This window comes from Nicotiana tabacum, chromosome 13 (assembly GCF_000715075.1).
Source record: "Nicotiana tabacum cultivar K326 chromosome 13, ASM71507v2, whole genome shotgun sequence".
Classification (NCBI taxonomy): Eukaryota; Viridiplantae; Streptophyta; class Magnoliopsida; order Solanales; family Solanaceae; genus Nicotiana; species Nicotiana tabacum.
This window is the reverse complement of record NC_134092.1, coordinates 35,280,680-35,297,736: the sequence shown is the minus strand read 5'-3', so window position 1 is coordinate 35,297,736 and position 17,057 is coordinate 35,280,680. Positions and strand designations below refer to the sequence as shown.

The 17,057-nt window shown below is 33.4% G+C and overlaps 1 protein-coding gene across 1 annotated transcript; it reads right to left on the bottom strand.

Moving 5' to 3' along the window:
- Positions 1-2,357: 2,357 nt before the first annotated feature.
- On the bottom strand, positions 2,358-4,503 carry LOC107794703 (aspartic proteinase nepenthesin-2). The gene is given in 2 exon segments (XM_016617226.2): positions 2,358-3,928; positions 3,930-4,503. Coding segments are annotated over 2 exon segments (1,647 nt in total). The 5' UTR covers positions 4,221-4,503; the 3' UTR covers positions 2,358-2,572.
- Positions 4,504-17,057: the final 12,554 nt, after the last annotated feature.

Here is a 17,057-nt window from a genome sequence, read left to right as displayed (position 1 = left end):
TTAGTTGTTACTCAAGCTCAAAGCCACCTTATTGGGTTGTGGGCGGAGAAAAGCGGACGTGAGAACTCAAATCAGAGCGCAGCATAACTAAGAGGGTCATTCCATTGAGGCCGAAGCAAAATGGGCGGGCATGGGCAGTCTGGTGTCCGAGCCAATTTCCTCTTACTCCGTCAAATGCACTGAGAAAAGCAGCTCTGACGAGTTAAGAGGGTATTTACTGTGGAATCTTGTCCAAGTGTAACATAAGAACGTTATCTTTGTGGTCTCCGCTGCTCTGTAAGTCTCTTCTATCGTCATTGTCATTAGTCTCTTCCAATAAAATTTATAGTTTGACTAAATTTACACGTAATGAATAACTCATAGTTCGTGGAAAAGAAAAAAGAAGTCATAGGTGCAAGTCTCAAGTTCTGGTTTCCAATTTTTATTTTAACTAATACACGCAAGTGGATCTATCATCCAATCAAAGCCATTACACGAAGTGATTAGCAGACTTTGAGCATAACCCCTCACATCTATCCTAAGATAAACTATACGAACTAATATGGATAACAAGGTTAGTCGAATTCTTCAATTTTGGGAGAAATACATGTGCTATATCATACTAGTCATTTTGATCCAAATTTGACTTTAACTAGAAATATAATCTTTTTGTTATTTCAAAATCTGAATATTTGTAAGGTAAGGGCATAATCACGGATTGTCCCTAAATGTATCTATGGACTAGAACTATATTTTCTAATGAATAAACCTGCAGTCAAATTCAGAATTGCGACCAGACTAGTTTCGACGGTCAATTCATTACACCAAGTTCTTGCAAACAGAAACCTTCCAGTTGTGTAGTTTGAACTCCCAGTATAATCTACAAAAGGCAACTGTTTCGATTAAATGTGATATCGTCTGTTCACTAAGTTTTTGTTTCCAGCAACTGGACACTATATTAGACCAGCAAAATAGGCTATTCCTACCATTTTGATATCACAAGTCGCCAGGATTTCAACAATTAGGCCATCTATGCCCCAAACGAGAAGCCGTCGTGTAGTGATTGAGGTGGAACTCTGGCAGCAAGTGCATCCGCATCCAATGACTTCAACTTAAACTACATATATGTATTTTAGAGATAATACATAACTATTGCCACAAAATATAGTGAGTGTGGTTAGAGGCGGATCTAGGATTTAAAGTTTATGAGTTTCTATTGTAATTTTAAATTAATTTACAATAATAACTGAGTTCACATTCATATATTTATAGATATTTAATGGATTTTTTAATAAAAATACAAAGTCTCCGCAAAAGTTTCTGGGTTCAGTAATTATACTATACATCCGCCACTGAGTGCGGTGGTGCTTCATATCCATTGGATTAAAAACCTAATCTGCTTCTGCTCTCACGTGAAATTGTTGATGAAGTCTCCTTACTAGACATAACATCTTGTGATCTCATTCAGATACAAAGTAATTGGGCTAGTTATAATTAGATCGACCATATCACACACTCTCTCAAACCCAGCCTTAATAAAACAGGTCGAGGAATTGTAAGAATCAAAAATATCACCCCAATATAGCTGTTCTGAAGACAAAGGACCCTACGAAACTCAAAAGAAAAAAAAAAGGCAGTGTAGGAACCACTTACAAGAAAGAACAACAATTAATATCAAGAAAAATGCTTCAACAATTTAAGCCCCCGCTATCGTTGGAGCATAAAACTCTGATTCATCAAAATTTAGCATTTTCTTGAGGAGAAATGAGGATTCTAAATTTGGTAGAATAAAAGAATCAGACAAAACCGAAAACATGGACACCATTTCCAACCATGAACCACCACCTAGAAACAGCTCTAAACCAGAAAATGATGCATGCTTGTGATTATGAGTCTCGCCTTAATTTGTAGCATTCAGAAGATGCTATCCAATCTGACTAACAAAAGTACTACTGAAAGAGAATTTGGGCTATTGTAAGCGGTGTGGTGGAGGGGTAAGCACTCCTTCATCCTTAATCAGAGGTCTCGGGTTCGAGTTCATGAGTAAGGAGTCGTCTTTGTTAGGGAACACTTTACTCCCCAATGTGGGACTTCCCGACGCGAATCCGGATTTAGTCGGGTCCTAATGTGAGTACCGGACATCGGGTGGGAAACTAAAAAGAAAAGCGGCTGCATAAACTACAACTTTACCAACAAGCCATTTTAAGTACACAAATTAATTATAAGATTTCTGAATTGACCATTCAATCTCTGGGCTGCAACTCAACAGCAAATAAATGCAAGTTATTTTTTGGAGACATTCCTAACTAGAATAACCAAGTTTAGATTGGAAAAATGTAGTAGTAAATTGTAAAAGCAGTCATTCAGATATGCGAAAAGCTCTTAAAAGTTTCCTTACATAAATTGTAATCAGTTTCCTGTCAAACAATGTATAATAATATTCTTATCATCTAAACACCTAAAATTAAAGGGGAGAAAAACCTACATATTGTACCTATACTAGTTCAAAAATCAGCAAAAGAATGAGCACAATCCTTAACCCAATTATGTTTACAGTTTTCCACCTTCAACCCGAAAAAGCTAAACAACACTATCAGGCATCAGCACATCTTGTTGGTGCAAATCCCAGCCTTGACCTTTTGGTGTCATATAAGATATGAAAATTCTGCTGTTGGTAGTTGCCAATTATCGACATGGCCGAATGAGGAGTTCCTAACATTGCCAAACAAACAATATCCTCTGGTTCAAGTTTGATGAAGTAGTTCTCTACTGGAAAATTCCATATAGCTCCATCACCAAAAACTATCCCAAATGAAGGCAATTCAAGTTTCTCCACTCCAGAAACATTGTAACATGGTTTCAAAATTGGAAAATCTTCTAAAACAGGATAGTGCTTCACCTTGTTAACAAATGCCTGTTTTATAATCTCATATGCTGGTTCTGCAAAATAGCTCAAAGTAGTTCCTGAATCAATGATTGTTCCACCAACACCTTCTGTAGACAAATTCCATGTCTCCTCAGGTATATTCAGCACTTCACCTCCAGCTATAACTGATTTTATCTGCACATAGTAGAATGTTTCCAAATGATTTTCTTTCCCACCAACCAGTGAAGTGAAGTTCAAATTCGCGTGTTTCAAGAGTTCCTTATCTTCACCAAAAATCAATTTGCTGCTTACGCTAGAATTGCTGTTCCTATTAACCAAACAATACGAAAAAGAATGGCCATATAAAGATTGAAGCTGAGACGAAAACGAAAGCGGTCCTCTACCAAGTCCTAACAAACCAGCAGCACCATGAAACAAGCCTCTATTCCAATGTCCACAACCAAACATCACATTTTCCACCTTCTTGATCTCTGAATCCCCACTAGGGGTTGTGAGATTAACCGTAAACGTCTCAAGCGCGAAATCACCAGTCGTGTTCGAGCTGTCTCCGTACCAATAGTAATAAGGGCAAGTCTGGTTTTCAGACTTGCAAGGCTGTGGAGGGTCAGGAGATGAAACAAGGTGACACCTAGGATCATGGCAGCTTATATTTTTGAAAGAGATAGAATCCTTAGGATCATAATGAGGACCATTTTGTTCAAAACAATCATAACAAGGAACAGACTGAATCCAATTAAGATCACTACCAGTATCAAGAATCAAAGAGAAGTGCTTAGGAGGTGTACCGACAAAAACATCCATGAAATACTCCCCTGAACCATGACTTACACCTGACTCTAATGTTGCCATGAGCTTGCCTGAGAATTCAAATGAAGAAGATTGTGTAGGTTTTTCACTATTTTTTGTTTGCCTTGAAATAGAGTTCTGATTCTTTTTCTCTACAATCCTTGTATGCAATGTCTGAATTCTACCTAAGTCCCTTGTTGTGGACTCAAATATTGAGTCTTTGGCCTCTATATTTTGACCAGCTGATCTGTGCCTTAGGTGAAACTTGACTGCTTCTCTTGGCTGGTTTTTCAGATACCATTAAATCTTCATCTTCTTTTTCATCAGAATTATTTTCTTCTTGAGTTATTACATGGGTGGTTGTTGATTTCTTGGATGTTCCATAACTGCAATCTGAATTTCCAGAAGCAGTAACAGAGTTGAAGCTTGGATGTTGAGGGAATTCAATACCAGAAGCACTAGAATTCAGATTAAGACCAGAATTGTGAATTTCCCTTGAGGCTACAGAACCAAATGAAAATAACCTCAACAACACCACCAAAATAAAAATACTAAACTTTGTCACCATTAGTAGTACTAGTCTGAGCTTTTTTCTTTCAGATTATATAAAAAGAACTGTAGCTACAAAAGAACCAAGAAAAAACTACATAAAAGAATTCAGCTGCTTGATTTCAATAAAGTTTGTCTAAATCAAGAAAGCCAAAAAAAAATGGAAGAATTGAATAAAAATGTTGTAAAAGTTTAGGAACAAATGGTATTTTGGTAAGAAGAGAAGTTGGGTTTTGTCATGGGACAGACCAAAAGTCAGGAGAATTGGGTTCATGTGTCTTGCTTTGCCATAGAATATAGAGCTTTTAAAAGGAGTCTTGGAGTTTGATTCTTGAAAAACGACTTTGAACGCTGGCTTTTCAATTGGCCAGTCTCCCCTTACGCGGTTTCTTTCGTAGTTCCGGTAATTTTAAAATAAAAAATAAATTCTTTTAAACTAGTAGTACTTCTAATTACTCCTTTCGTCTAAGAAATTGACACTATTTTTTTTTTATTGATCCCTTAAAAAGAATGGTAGTATATTTTTAAAAAATTTGAAGAAAGTTTAACCTGAACTTCTATTTTACCTTTACTCACAAGTTTTTATAGCCACATAAATATTACTCATTCGGTTCATAATAACTATTTTCTACCCTTATAAATTTGATCCACAATAAAAGTCAGCTCGGTGTACTAAGCTCCCGCTATACGCAGGGTTCGAGGAAGGGTCGGACCACAAGGGTCTATTGTACGCAATCTTACACTGCATTAAGTAATTTTTCAACAATTAAGAAGGTATTATATTTTTTTTTTGTTGGGCCAAACTAGCCCAAGTTAAGGGTGGCAAGTGGGCCGGTCCCGGGCCTAAACGGGCTAAGTGGTCCGGTCCAAACGGTCCCGGTCCCAAATTAAACGGGCTAAACGGTCCCGGGTTAAACGGTCTTTTTGCAGGGACTAGCTCGGGATCGGGACCGTTTGGTCCCGGGCTAAACGGTCCCGGCCCGCGGACTAAATGGGCTAAGTGGGCCCAATGGACTTTTAAATAAAAATTAGAAATAAAAGGATGTTAAAAATAATATCTAAGTCTAAAGACAAAAATATTGTAAAGAGATATGCATTGTAATTTTATTATAGTATTATAAAATATGACAATATCTTTCTGAGTCTTCATCCCCCTATGGAATGAGCACAACAAGGTGCTAATACCACTATTGAGAAGAAAAAGAAACTAATCAAGATGTGCCAAAATATAAGTTACATAATACATACTAATTTTTGTTCATATAAGTTGCATGGTATCTCTTACAAATTTCATAAATCTATTAAGGTCGGGAGGAATTTCCGTTGGTGGTGGCGGAAAAGTAGCTTAGTTATCGCCACTTCCGGGCGAAGCAACATCCTCCGCAAGTTCAGCTAGCATTTCTTCGTAAGCTTCGTCTTCATCTGGTTGTGATTCAGCAAGTCCAAAATTTCTTCTTTCTGACCGAATCCAATCTCTGAAAAGTACTGATTTTTCCAAGCTCTCCATCATAGACGCTCTATAATCACCGAGTTGAAGTCTTGCTTGACTAAAAGCGCTCTCTGATGCCACTGTTGAAACTTGAATAGTTAAAATATTTCGGGCCATCCTTGAAAGAATCGAAAAGTATTTTTCTTTGTCCTTCCACCATTCCAAAAGATTAAAGGAGCTGTCGGGATTCACTTCATCAATTTCCTGCGACAAATAAACTTCAAGTTCATTTAGTTGTGAAAAATTACTACTACTAGAACCTTGAGAACTCCTAAACCCCGCCTAAGCACTAATTGCTCTTACTCCCGTAGTTCTTTTAGATGATTGAGAATCAGAAGAAGAAAGAGTTGGAACATTTGGTCTAGCATGATTTAATGCAACTTGATAAGTATTAAAAATAGTTTGAGCATTTATTCTAATTGAGGCTATTGCTTCCGGAAGTAAAGACAATTCCTCATCTTCAAGTGTTAAACCATTATAAATAGTTTCATACAAAAAATGAGGACTTCCTAATTTCATACAAGGATTTAACAAAGCATAAACACCGTAAATAGGGGGAATAAGGAAAAAAATATTTTTTATACTTTTTTCTCATAGAATCAATAGCAAGTTTATAAATTTCCTCACCCTCTAAAAAATGAGCAAACAAATTTGCAAGTTCTGCAATATAAACTAAACAATTTGAAATAGTAGGATAATATTGCCCAGAAAATTCATTTGTAGCAATATAAAAATTTTCTAAAAAATCTACAAGTATTTTAACATTAGCCCAATCCCCATTTGTAAGGTGCTCATCATCATCACTTACATGTGCATTAAATATTGAGTTTATGGGGTTTCTATATTCATATGCAACAACCAAACTTTCATATATGTAATTCCATCTAGTTGGACAAGGTTTAGGAACCTTTCTTTCTCTTAGGCCAAATTCATCACATATTTTAAAATATTCTCGAAATTTACTTCTACGGTTTGAATAAAAAAGCCAGTTAAGAGCCATTTTAACCTTTTCAATTTCAATATTTAAAATCCTCATACCATCACCCACAATTAAATGGTAGATATGACAAATACATCTAACATGAAAAATATCACTAAATGCAGGATTTAGCGTAGTGGTAAGCAAGGCTATAGCATTTATGTTACTAGTAGCATTATTCATTGAAATTGACATTATTTTATCACTAATACAAAAATATCTATAAATATATGTAACTGTGCTAGCAATAAACTGCCCTATGTGACGTGAATTAATTATTCTATAAGAAATAATGTGCTTTTGCATTATCCAATCCTCATCAATCCAATGACTGGTAACAGTAAGGTAATCACAGCCGTTACCACTTCTACCATTATCAGTTGTAATAGCAATATGACAATTTATATGAGTAAATAAATAGCACAAATATTGTTCATATTCATATTTATATTTATAAATATCGCTCTTTACAGTTGTGCGAGGAAAACCTTTATAAGTAGGATTAAAAATGTTTCTAATATAATGCACAAAGTTAGGGTCAGAAGGAAAACTATAGGGTAAATGCATAACAGTTATCATTTTTGCCAATTCTTCCCGATCTTTTTTTGGATCATAATATAAAATACCACCGGTAACAGTGTTAATTCCCGATTGAAATTGATTTGAACCGGTACTAGGGTCAACCTGACTAGGAGTAGGTAGACTTTTCTCCTCGGCCAAAGCTTTCAGACGAAGATATCTCACTCTATCTTGAGGGTGTTTCATTATGTGTCTAGCCAAAGTTCCCCCCTTCCCCCACCCCACCCCATACCCCCACCCCCCGTAATCCAAAATATTTAAAAACTAACTCTGTACCATAAGTTTTACACTTAGCCTTATTTTTTGGAATTAGTTGAGTAAAAAATGGCAAAACGGAAGATGTTTCCGTCCGTTTGCTAGGTTGTCTAGAAAAAGTAAGGGTAGTAACAGGAGTATCAAATGGGGCATCATTTGGATTAGCAGGGTTACCACTAGTTGGGTTAACATCAGGAGCAGGACTAGTTGGTGTATCATTATCCGATTGAGTTTCATCAAAATCTATTTCCTCGTCATCATTTTCATCAATAGTTGGAATAGAATAAAGAGCATTCATTAATTCATGGTTTAATTGTTCACCAGCTCTAATATTATGGCAAAATTGACTTTCAGTAAATTGTAATAAACTATTATCGCTATCAAGAATAGCAGGTGTAGGACGGATATGGAGTTTGATTCGGGGGAGCCTGGGGCAGTGGAGGAGGAACAGATTGAACACTAGATTCGTCACTCTTGGATTTTCCCTTATTTTTACCAAAATTTTTTTTTAAGGAAGCCATCTTAATTAATAAAGTAATAGAAAATAAATAAAACAAACAAAATTATAATATTAAAACTTAAGAGTTGGAACGAGTTTACCGAATTCACGAACTTGTTGAAAATTAATTATCGTTGAAGACTTCAATTCACCAACTTCACAGTTGTTTCACAAATTGTAACAATAAAGTAAGCAATAGTAGCAATTATAGAAGAAAATTAGAGAGAGATTGTGATAGATTGATGATTTTGTAAGAAAAAAATGAAAGAATGAGGGGGTATTTATAGTTGAAAATAAGGAAAAAGTATAATTATAAAAAGTTTGGGATTAAAATAAAGTTGGGAGGTTAAATGGCTATATTATAGGACCGGCCCAGGCCCACTAAAATTGGGCCAAACGGTCCTGGCCCGTTTGGCCCGCGGTCCCGGGCCTGGACCGGTTCACTTGCCACCCTTAGCCGAAGTACACTCTTACACATGGTGTGATATTGTCCGTTTGGGCTAAGCCCGCACGGTTTTTCCCAAAAGGCCTCACATTATTAAGAGATTCATACACCTTATATGTAGGCTCTCAATCTTTTCGGCTACCAACGTGGCACTTTGTTCGCACACTCAACAATCTCCCTCTCGAACTAAGTTCCACGTGGCTCACTTCCACGATTCACGAGTCTCCCCCTCGAACTAAGTTTCATGCGACCATTGCCACGATCCACGGGTCAATTTTCAAAATTCACTGTGTGCCACCCATATTATTAGAGTATTATGGCAACCGAAGCCCGCAACTATTCTTTTTGTGTGCGCACCACCCCGCACCATCACTTTGTTATCTTCATACTCGTCATGCTGAACCTGGGCTCTGATACCAATTGTTAGGCTAAACTAGCCCAAATATACTTTTAACATGGTGTGATATTATCCGCTTTGGGTCAAACTTACACGTTTTTCCCAAAAGGTCTCACACCATTAAGAGATCCCTATACCGTATATGTAAGCTCATAAACTTTTCAACTACTAATGTGATATTTTGTTCCCACGCCCAATATTTTTCTAAAATTTACTCGTCTAGTAAATGATGTGAATAAATTTCTAAAAGAATTTCAATACGCCTTCATTAATGTTAGAGGAAATATAAATGGTAATTTAACCAAATAATCGTCTTAATTAATATTTACGTAATGTTCTTGATGGATGTACCAAAACCTTAAAAAATACTCCCTCCGTTCTAATTTATGTGAACCTGTTTGATTAGGCACAAAGTTTAAGAAAAAATAAAGACTTTTGGAATTTGTGGTCCTAAACAAATCAAAAAGGGACCTAGAGTATTTGTGTGGTTATAAAAATTTCTCATTAAGGGTAGAATTGTAAATTTAAGCTAAATTGTTACCAAATTTAGAAAGGGGTCATTCTTTTTGGAACAGACCAAAAAGAAAATAGGTTCACATAAAGTGGAATAGAGGGAGTAGTTGTTGTGGATTAGAGGGAGTATATCATATTTAAAATTATAAATTTTAAAAGTCCTTATTTATTTATTAAACTAGTCAAATTATGTCAGACAGAAGGAATATATTTCCACCTTACAAAAAAGAAAAGAACTACTAATTTATAAAACTTCTTAGTAGAGGGTTGGATTAATTGACGAGACACCTCACTTTGGACTTAATCATTCTCATGGTTTAAGGTTTAAGGTTCAAAATTTATGGTTTAAAGTTCAGGATTCAGTGTTTAGGGTTCAAGGTTCATAGTTTGACTCATATTTTGTCATACTTGACTTTTTTTGGGGGGGAAGGGGGACGAATTATGTTAATTTATTTATTTAAACATAAGGAAAAATGCATAAATCATTATTCATGAGATTAAATTACTATTACTCAAGTAGATGTTCCGATGGTTACAGACTTCCTTTTATGCACAAATCATAATTAAACTCACCTAAAAAATATCTAAAAATAAGGGGAAAAAGTTCAGTTGCTTTTACGACGTCTAATTACTATGCCTTCAATCATCCATATTTACTTTAATTAAATGGTTTAATCAAATACAAGTAAGTAATTAATCAAATGATTCTTTTATAAAGATACATCCTTTAGGAAATTTTCACACTTTTAACTAAATATAGCCATATTTATTTTCCTGGCTTTCTTGTGTTTATATCTCTTATTGGATAGTCCCTTCTGTCCAAAATAGGCGTATTTAATATCACTACTACTTTTACCGTCCACTCAAAGGAATTGGTGTCATTTAATAACTAAAGATGCTTTTAGTTAATTTTTTCTATGTTATTCTTTACTTCCAATAAAGTTTTGACATGTTAGTCACACAACACGTTGTAAATGGTTCAAAAATTTGGACTTTCTTCTCTTCAAAATTCCCATTAGCACACATTCTTTTACAAGAAAATTTTGCTCATTCTGCTATTTGACAATTGTAGTATACTCCTATATTAATAAATTCACTTTCCAGAGATGGAAAAAGCCCTTTTAAACTTAGATACATTTAAAAATGAAAGTCATAGGGCTTATAGTGCATTTTTAATATTTGTGTTGTCTATCTTACTTTATATGTCTTGTTGGAAAACGGGTATAAACAGCGGAATCAAATAGTCAAGATTAATTGCATGAAATATAGACAACACACAAGCATATATTTAATCAAGCGTAAAATCGATACTTATCTCTTGAAACGTGACCGCGATCGAGAAAATACCTTCAGGCATGAGCAAAAACCGTCCACGGGATCATCCTCTAGTCTCACGGTCTTCTACTATGTTACCCAAATAATACTAGAAATTGCGAAAATGGTGTGGGCGAATTTTCTCCATGGAAAACGTGTAGTACAAACTCGTAGCCTCCTTATAGAATAAGACCCTTTTTTTATAGCCACAGGTTTTGGGGTTTTAAACCTTTTCCTAAACCTGTTGGGTTTTCCTTTTCCACCAAGAAACAGTATTCCGTTTAATTCCTAATTATTCAGGCACAACATGGACCACAAAATTTAATTAACGAGGCTTCCTTTTATGGACTTAATTCAAAATATCGGAATTAATACTACCATAATAAATTATAAATTATTCCACTAAAAATTCGTAATTGCACTCCTCAGATCAATTTCGAAATTCGCTCATTAAATTTTATTTAACTCCCCATGTTAAGATTTAGATACTAATCAATTAAATTAAATTACTGATAATTTAACATATTGATTATTTTCTTTAGACTTCTGCTTAACTTATTTCATGTGTCGGATACAAAATCTACCGGCCGGGTTTACACATGAAAACTTATAAGCTTTCATAAAGGTATATCATCAATCTCTAAACCGAGATATGGATTCCATCAACTAACTATTATTTCGCCAATGTACATTATTATTATACAATTTACCAGGCATATTGACCCACAAAAGAATTTTGCTTTTTAATAAACCAAAATAATAATAATAATATATACACAGCTAATAATAATTATATCAAAATTAAGAGTATAAGTACATTTAATGTCTATAGAGTTAGTTTTATTAAGTCGATATAAAATACTTATCTCTACTTGATCCGTTCAATACATATAAAATGTACTAGCATAAGAAGTTGGAATTAAACCATTCCCATAATCAAGATAAATTATATTTAATCTTGTGTTACGATCATTTCTGATTTGTCCACTTCCATCATTAGATCGTGAACTCAAACTTTATACTTATAAGAACCGATGATTTAATCTTCCGTGTATAAGCTAAACTCTATACACTAAATCATCTACTATATAAGCAAAGGACACATACTAATATATGATCTATTTAAAACTTTATTAAAATTGAATAAATAATTATTTCATAATAAATACTATATCCAAACCAAATTCATGGTTAATAGTATATATCCCAATTATCTCCCACTTAGACTTTTAACCATGACAATTATTAGAATATATTATATCTAAACATATGGTTAATAGTATAAGTCCCAACATAATCTCCCACTTAGACTTATAACTATGCATCTACAACTTTTTCATGCATTCTTTTTACATGACTATTAAAAGTCTCCGCCAAAAAACGTTTTGTTAAAGAATCATGCATGTTCTTTTCTGATGCAATCTTTGTCCAGGAGTGCTTTGTCGTAACTATCTAGTTTGGTGTTGAACTATTCAGGGATCCTGTTACCGAAACCATCCCAAGAATGTATATACCGAATTATGATTTTTCTTAGCATTCTCCCACTACGACGAAGTACTATTAATATTACCTTCATTACCTTACGGGATTGAAATATTAGCGACTTCTTACTATGGTGTTCACTGTTCAAACATCACTCTCACTCGATAAAGGCATCTTCTGTCTATTAACGTTCTCCCACTACTTAAAAGCAATGGAACGTCAATTCCGACGTGTGAGTTTCGATATTCTTGAACATCTAGTTATTTCTTTGCCTGGTTCCTGTAAAACTAGTTTACTTTTAGGAACATGGTTTATTAAACAGTCCTTATCTAGAAAATTATATTTTTTTTTAACAATTGCCTTATTTTCTTTAGGACAATAAAATAAACCTCCATTTATTTTCTTGAATATTCAATAAACATGCACCTATCCATTCTTATTTTCAACTTATATATCTGCTTTCCCTTTCAACACATGTGCTGGACAATCCTATATCTGAACATGACACAAGCTGAGCTTACATTCAGTCCACAGTTCTATAGATGTCACAAGTACTAACTTAGAAGGAACTAAATTCAGAATTTAATTTGCAGTTTCTAGAAAATATTCCTAAAACGAACAAGGTCAAATCTAAATAACACTTCATTAATTTATCCATGTCCAAAAGAGTCTTATTTCTTTCTACTACACTATTCTATTATGGAATTTTCGGTATGGACAATTGATATATAATCCCTTACTCTGATAAGTAACAAAAGAACTCTTTAGAGAGGTGCTCGTCACTACTATCAAATAATAGTGACTTAATATATTTCCTTAGTGCTTCTCCGTTTCAAGTCTTAAAAACCTTGAATTACTTAAATCATTCAAACTTACGGTGCGTCAAATAAATATATTAATATTTTGAGTAATCATTTATGAACGTCATAAAAATACTCAAAATTATCTCTTACCAGTATATTCATTGAAACATTCAAATCAACAGGTATTCATTCTAACTTATCACCGTCTTTATTTCCTTTTGAAGGGAAACATTCTTTTAGTCAAATTTTCTTCCAAACAGGATCCACAAGTTGGTAGCACCTCTATTTTCAATGAACCTTAAGGTCCATCATTAAATAATTGAAATCCTATCCAGATAAATATGACTTAGATACAAGTGCACAAATAAGTTCTTCTCAATTTTGAAGAATATTATCTCTTATGAGGTAGACTAATATTATTCTGTTCAGGAGAGATATTAATTTACAATAACAAGGTCATGCATTCATGTACCACAAGAGATAAAATATTTATCAAGATCAATAACACAAAAGTTATTCAAAAAAATAAACCAAATATCCATCTCTTATTTTGCCTAGAAACCGAAATTAAATTTCTTCTAACAAAAGGTACATATTATATTCTTTACATTCTTTAAATTAATGTCTTATCACTATCAAAGAAAATGTTAACAAGTAATACGACAAATTGTATGAAGTCATATTGGAGTTGAGATATAAAATATTAAATAGATTATAATAAGTCAAAACATTAAATAATAAAATTCAGACTGCATTCAATATATATATATATATATATATATATATATATATATATATATATATATATATATATATATATATATATATATATATACACACACACACACACACACACACACACACACACGAAAAGAATCATTCATGCAAAGCATATTATATAATACAAAAATTATACAATCCAGAAAAAAACAGAACCAGCTCAGATGGATACCATACTATTATTTTCAGTCAATTGTATATAACTATTTAATACGAAAATTTCAAACACACTCACATATATGTATTCATGCATCTTGAATTGCAAATTTCGATGGGAAAGAACTACTCATGCAATATACATATGTAATGCCAGATTATTCACTCAAATAAATTAAAACAGACCCAACTCAGATGAAGAGTATACTGTTAATTTAAGTCAAGTGAATATCATAATTAATATCTCTAGTTTCATTGATCCAACATGTATACTCAGATGGAGAGTAAGTACATGATATCAATTACTAATATTTCACCTAGTGAGCTTACAATAAATTTATCCGAAATGGAGGAAGATCTAAAGTCAACGCGTAAATTTATTACTCACTTGAAATTAATATTGGAAGACCATAGAAATATATTCATATCACCACTTAATCATAATTGCACTTTAATTACAAAATTGATTCAACTTTTAAACTCAGATAGAGAGTCAATACATGTTATCAATAACTAGTAACTTTATCTAGTGAGTTCATAATAAATTTATTCGATATGGAGAAAGACCTAAAGTCAACGAGTAAATTTATTATCTCACTATAAATAAAAAAAAATGAAGACCACAGGGGTTAACTCCTATCACCACTTGATCACAACTATGAAACTTTCTCTAAGGATTAAGTTCCATAATTCAAAAAAAAATAATCAAACCCATCTAAACAGTCTTAAAATGCTAAAAATTAATATTTTTCATTGTATAGCAGTGAGTATTGATCATTGGGCTGTTTCTGATAAACATATCAAATTTCAAATCAACCGGAGACCATTAAAATCACAATCTCTAAGGTTGCAACCAAATTTGGGAAATTGCTATTTTAAGTATTTTTTAAGAATTTAAAATATAACCTACATTCTTATCATAGATCAATTCATGTCAAATCAACATGTGTTATCACATTCTATATTAGGCATAAATAAAATGACAGAAAGAATGACTTTTCATATATACATCATATTTTAATCCGCCAAACCCCCAAAAACTCATCTAAACAATCCCGAATCATCAAAATACGATGTGATTCACTGTATAGCATTAAGTTCTTATTAGTTGATCGTTTCTGACGATCTTACCAAATTTCAGGTCATTCGAAGACCGTGAAATTCATGATCGCCAAAAAACTAGACCAAATTCGAATAAATTATTTTTGGTGTATTTAGGATTAAATCCATGTGATTTGCATTCTTACTATATATCATATCAAGTTAAATCATCATGTGTCATCATGTTCCAGATTTAACACAAATATACCCGATATATAAAGAATGATTTTTTCATATTTATAACAATCAAATTAATAAACTACTTGAAAACCCATCTAAACAACCTCAAAATACCGAAAAACAGTATGATTCACCGCATAACAGTGAGTTTTTCTCACTAGATCGTTTTCGATAAACCTACCAAGTTTCAGGTCAATCGGAGTTCGTCAAATTCATGACCACCAACCTGTAACCAAACTCGGAGAATAACCGTTTTAAGCAGTTTCATGAATTAAAATAAATATGATATTGATTTCCATTCTCCTTATAATTATACTATGAGCTCAAGACATATATATTATGTTCTTCCTATTTCTAGGATAAATAATACCTCCTTTTGCAATAAATTATCCTTTTATTAAACACACAAGAATCCAAGACATTATATTTTTTTCTGTTCGGCGTAAACCCCAATATCTCTTCTCATGGATGGAGTTGGTGTCACTAGTACCCAAATATAAAAAAATCCTCTTTTCTTAGTTAAAAACTCCACTACTAGTGTAGATTTATCAAGGATAATTTTCACATAGTACACTAAACAAATTTTAATGACTCAAATAAATAGACCATTTTTATGGATCCTACTTATTAATCATAATGCTCAATCCATGAATTGACATAATCACATGTAGAAATTTAATAAGAATTTTTCACGAGTTCAAATAAACAAACCACTTTAGTGGTAACTATTTATTACTCATAAATTCTTAACTCATGTATGATATCATATCACATGTATAAAATTATTAAGAATTTTCAATGATTTCAAATAAATGAATCACCTTAGTGATAACCATTTATTTACTCATATATTCTTGTGTATACATTCTGAGAAAAAGAATATGCTCATATAATTATACCTTCCAATTACAGAATCGGACTAGACACAATTAACTCTTTCTAGTGAGTAACGACTCACGTCTCAAATATTTGATAATAAGAAAAGCTAGAAACTGAGTTATTTCCTATGAGCCACCATTCGGAACTGAATAAAGGAGAAACCAGAAACATATTCGTCATTGTTGGACTCATTGCCCATGAATTAAACTATCAAGAATTTAATGAAACAAGTATAACTAAATTTCATTACTGGCAAAACTTCTTAAGGGAACACAATGCTTGAGAATTCTCATTAGTGTTCAGAATTATGAATAATTCACTACCAAAACGTTTCTAACCATCACTGCCGCCAAAAGCAATTGATATAACGTTTTGTGTTTAATTAATTTAAACCATGGAATACTTTTAACAAAGCCCAAAGGAATCTAACCAACTTTAAGTGGTTCCTTCTTACTTTGTTTATCCAATTATTTATTCATGATTTTATATTGTCCCAAAAGGGAATATGAACACACATTCCATGAAGGCTTAATTAAATTCTTGCAGCCTTTCACTACGCAACAGAGACCATAACAAGGGTTTGGTCGAAAGAATGTTTCATCGGTTCTTCTCATCGGCGGCAGCGGAGCGCCGAAAAGTTGCTCCGCGACCGCAGTTTAGAATTGTGCGGACGCAGAACTTCAGCTCCTGCCAGATGAAGAAATTTGCGGACCGCACATGAAATTGTGCGGCCGCAGAACCTCCAGAGAGGTATTTTTGTCCGAGATTTTCAGCCTTGTATAAATAGACGAGTTTCACAAAATTAGGTCAAGTTTGAACCTATGCAATTACTGTAGCCGTTTTTCTTTGCCATTTTTGGAAGTTTACTTTGCTTTGGTGTATTTTACAATAGATTTAATCATTTTAAGCTTTCATTATGAGTTTAATTAGTCTTTATTCTCTATTTTCTTCAAACCCAAGTATGAGTAGCTAGATGTTTACTAGGGTTGTGACCCAACCCTAGTG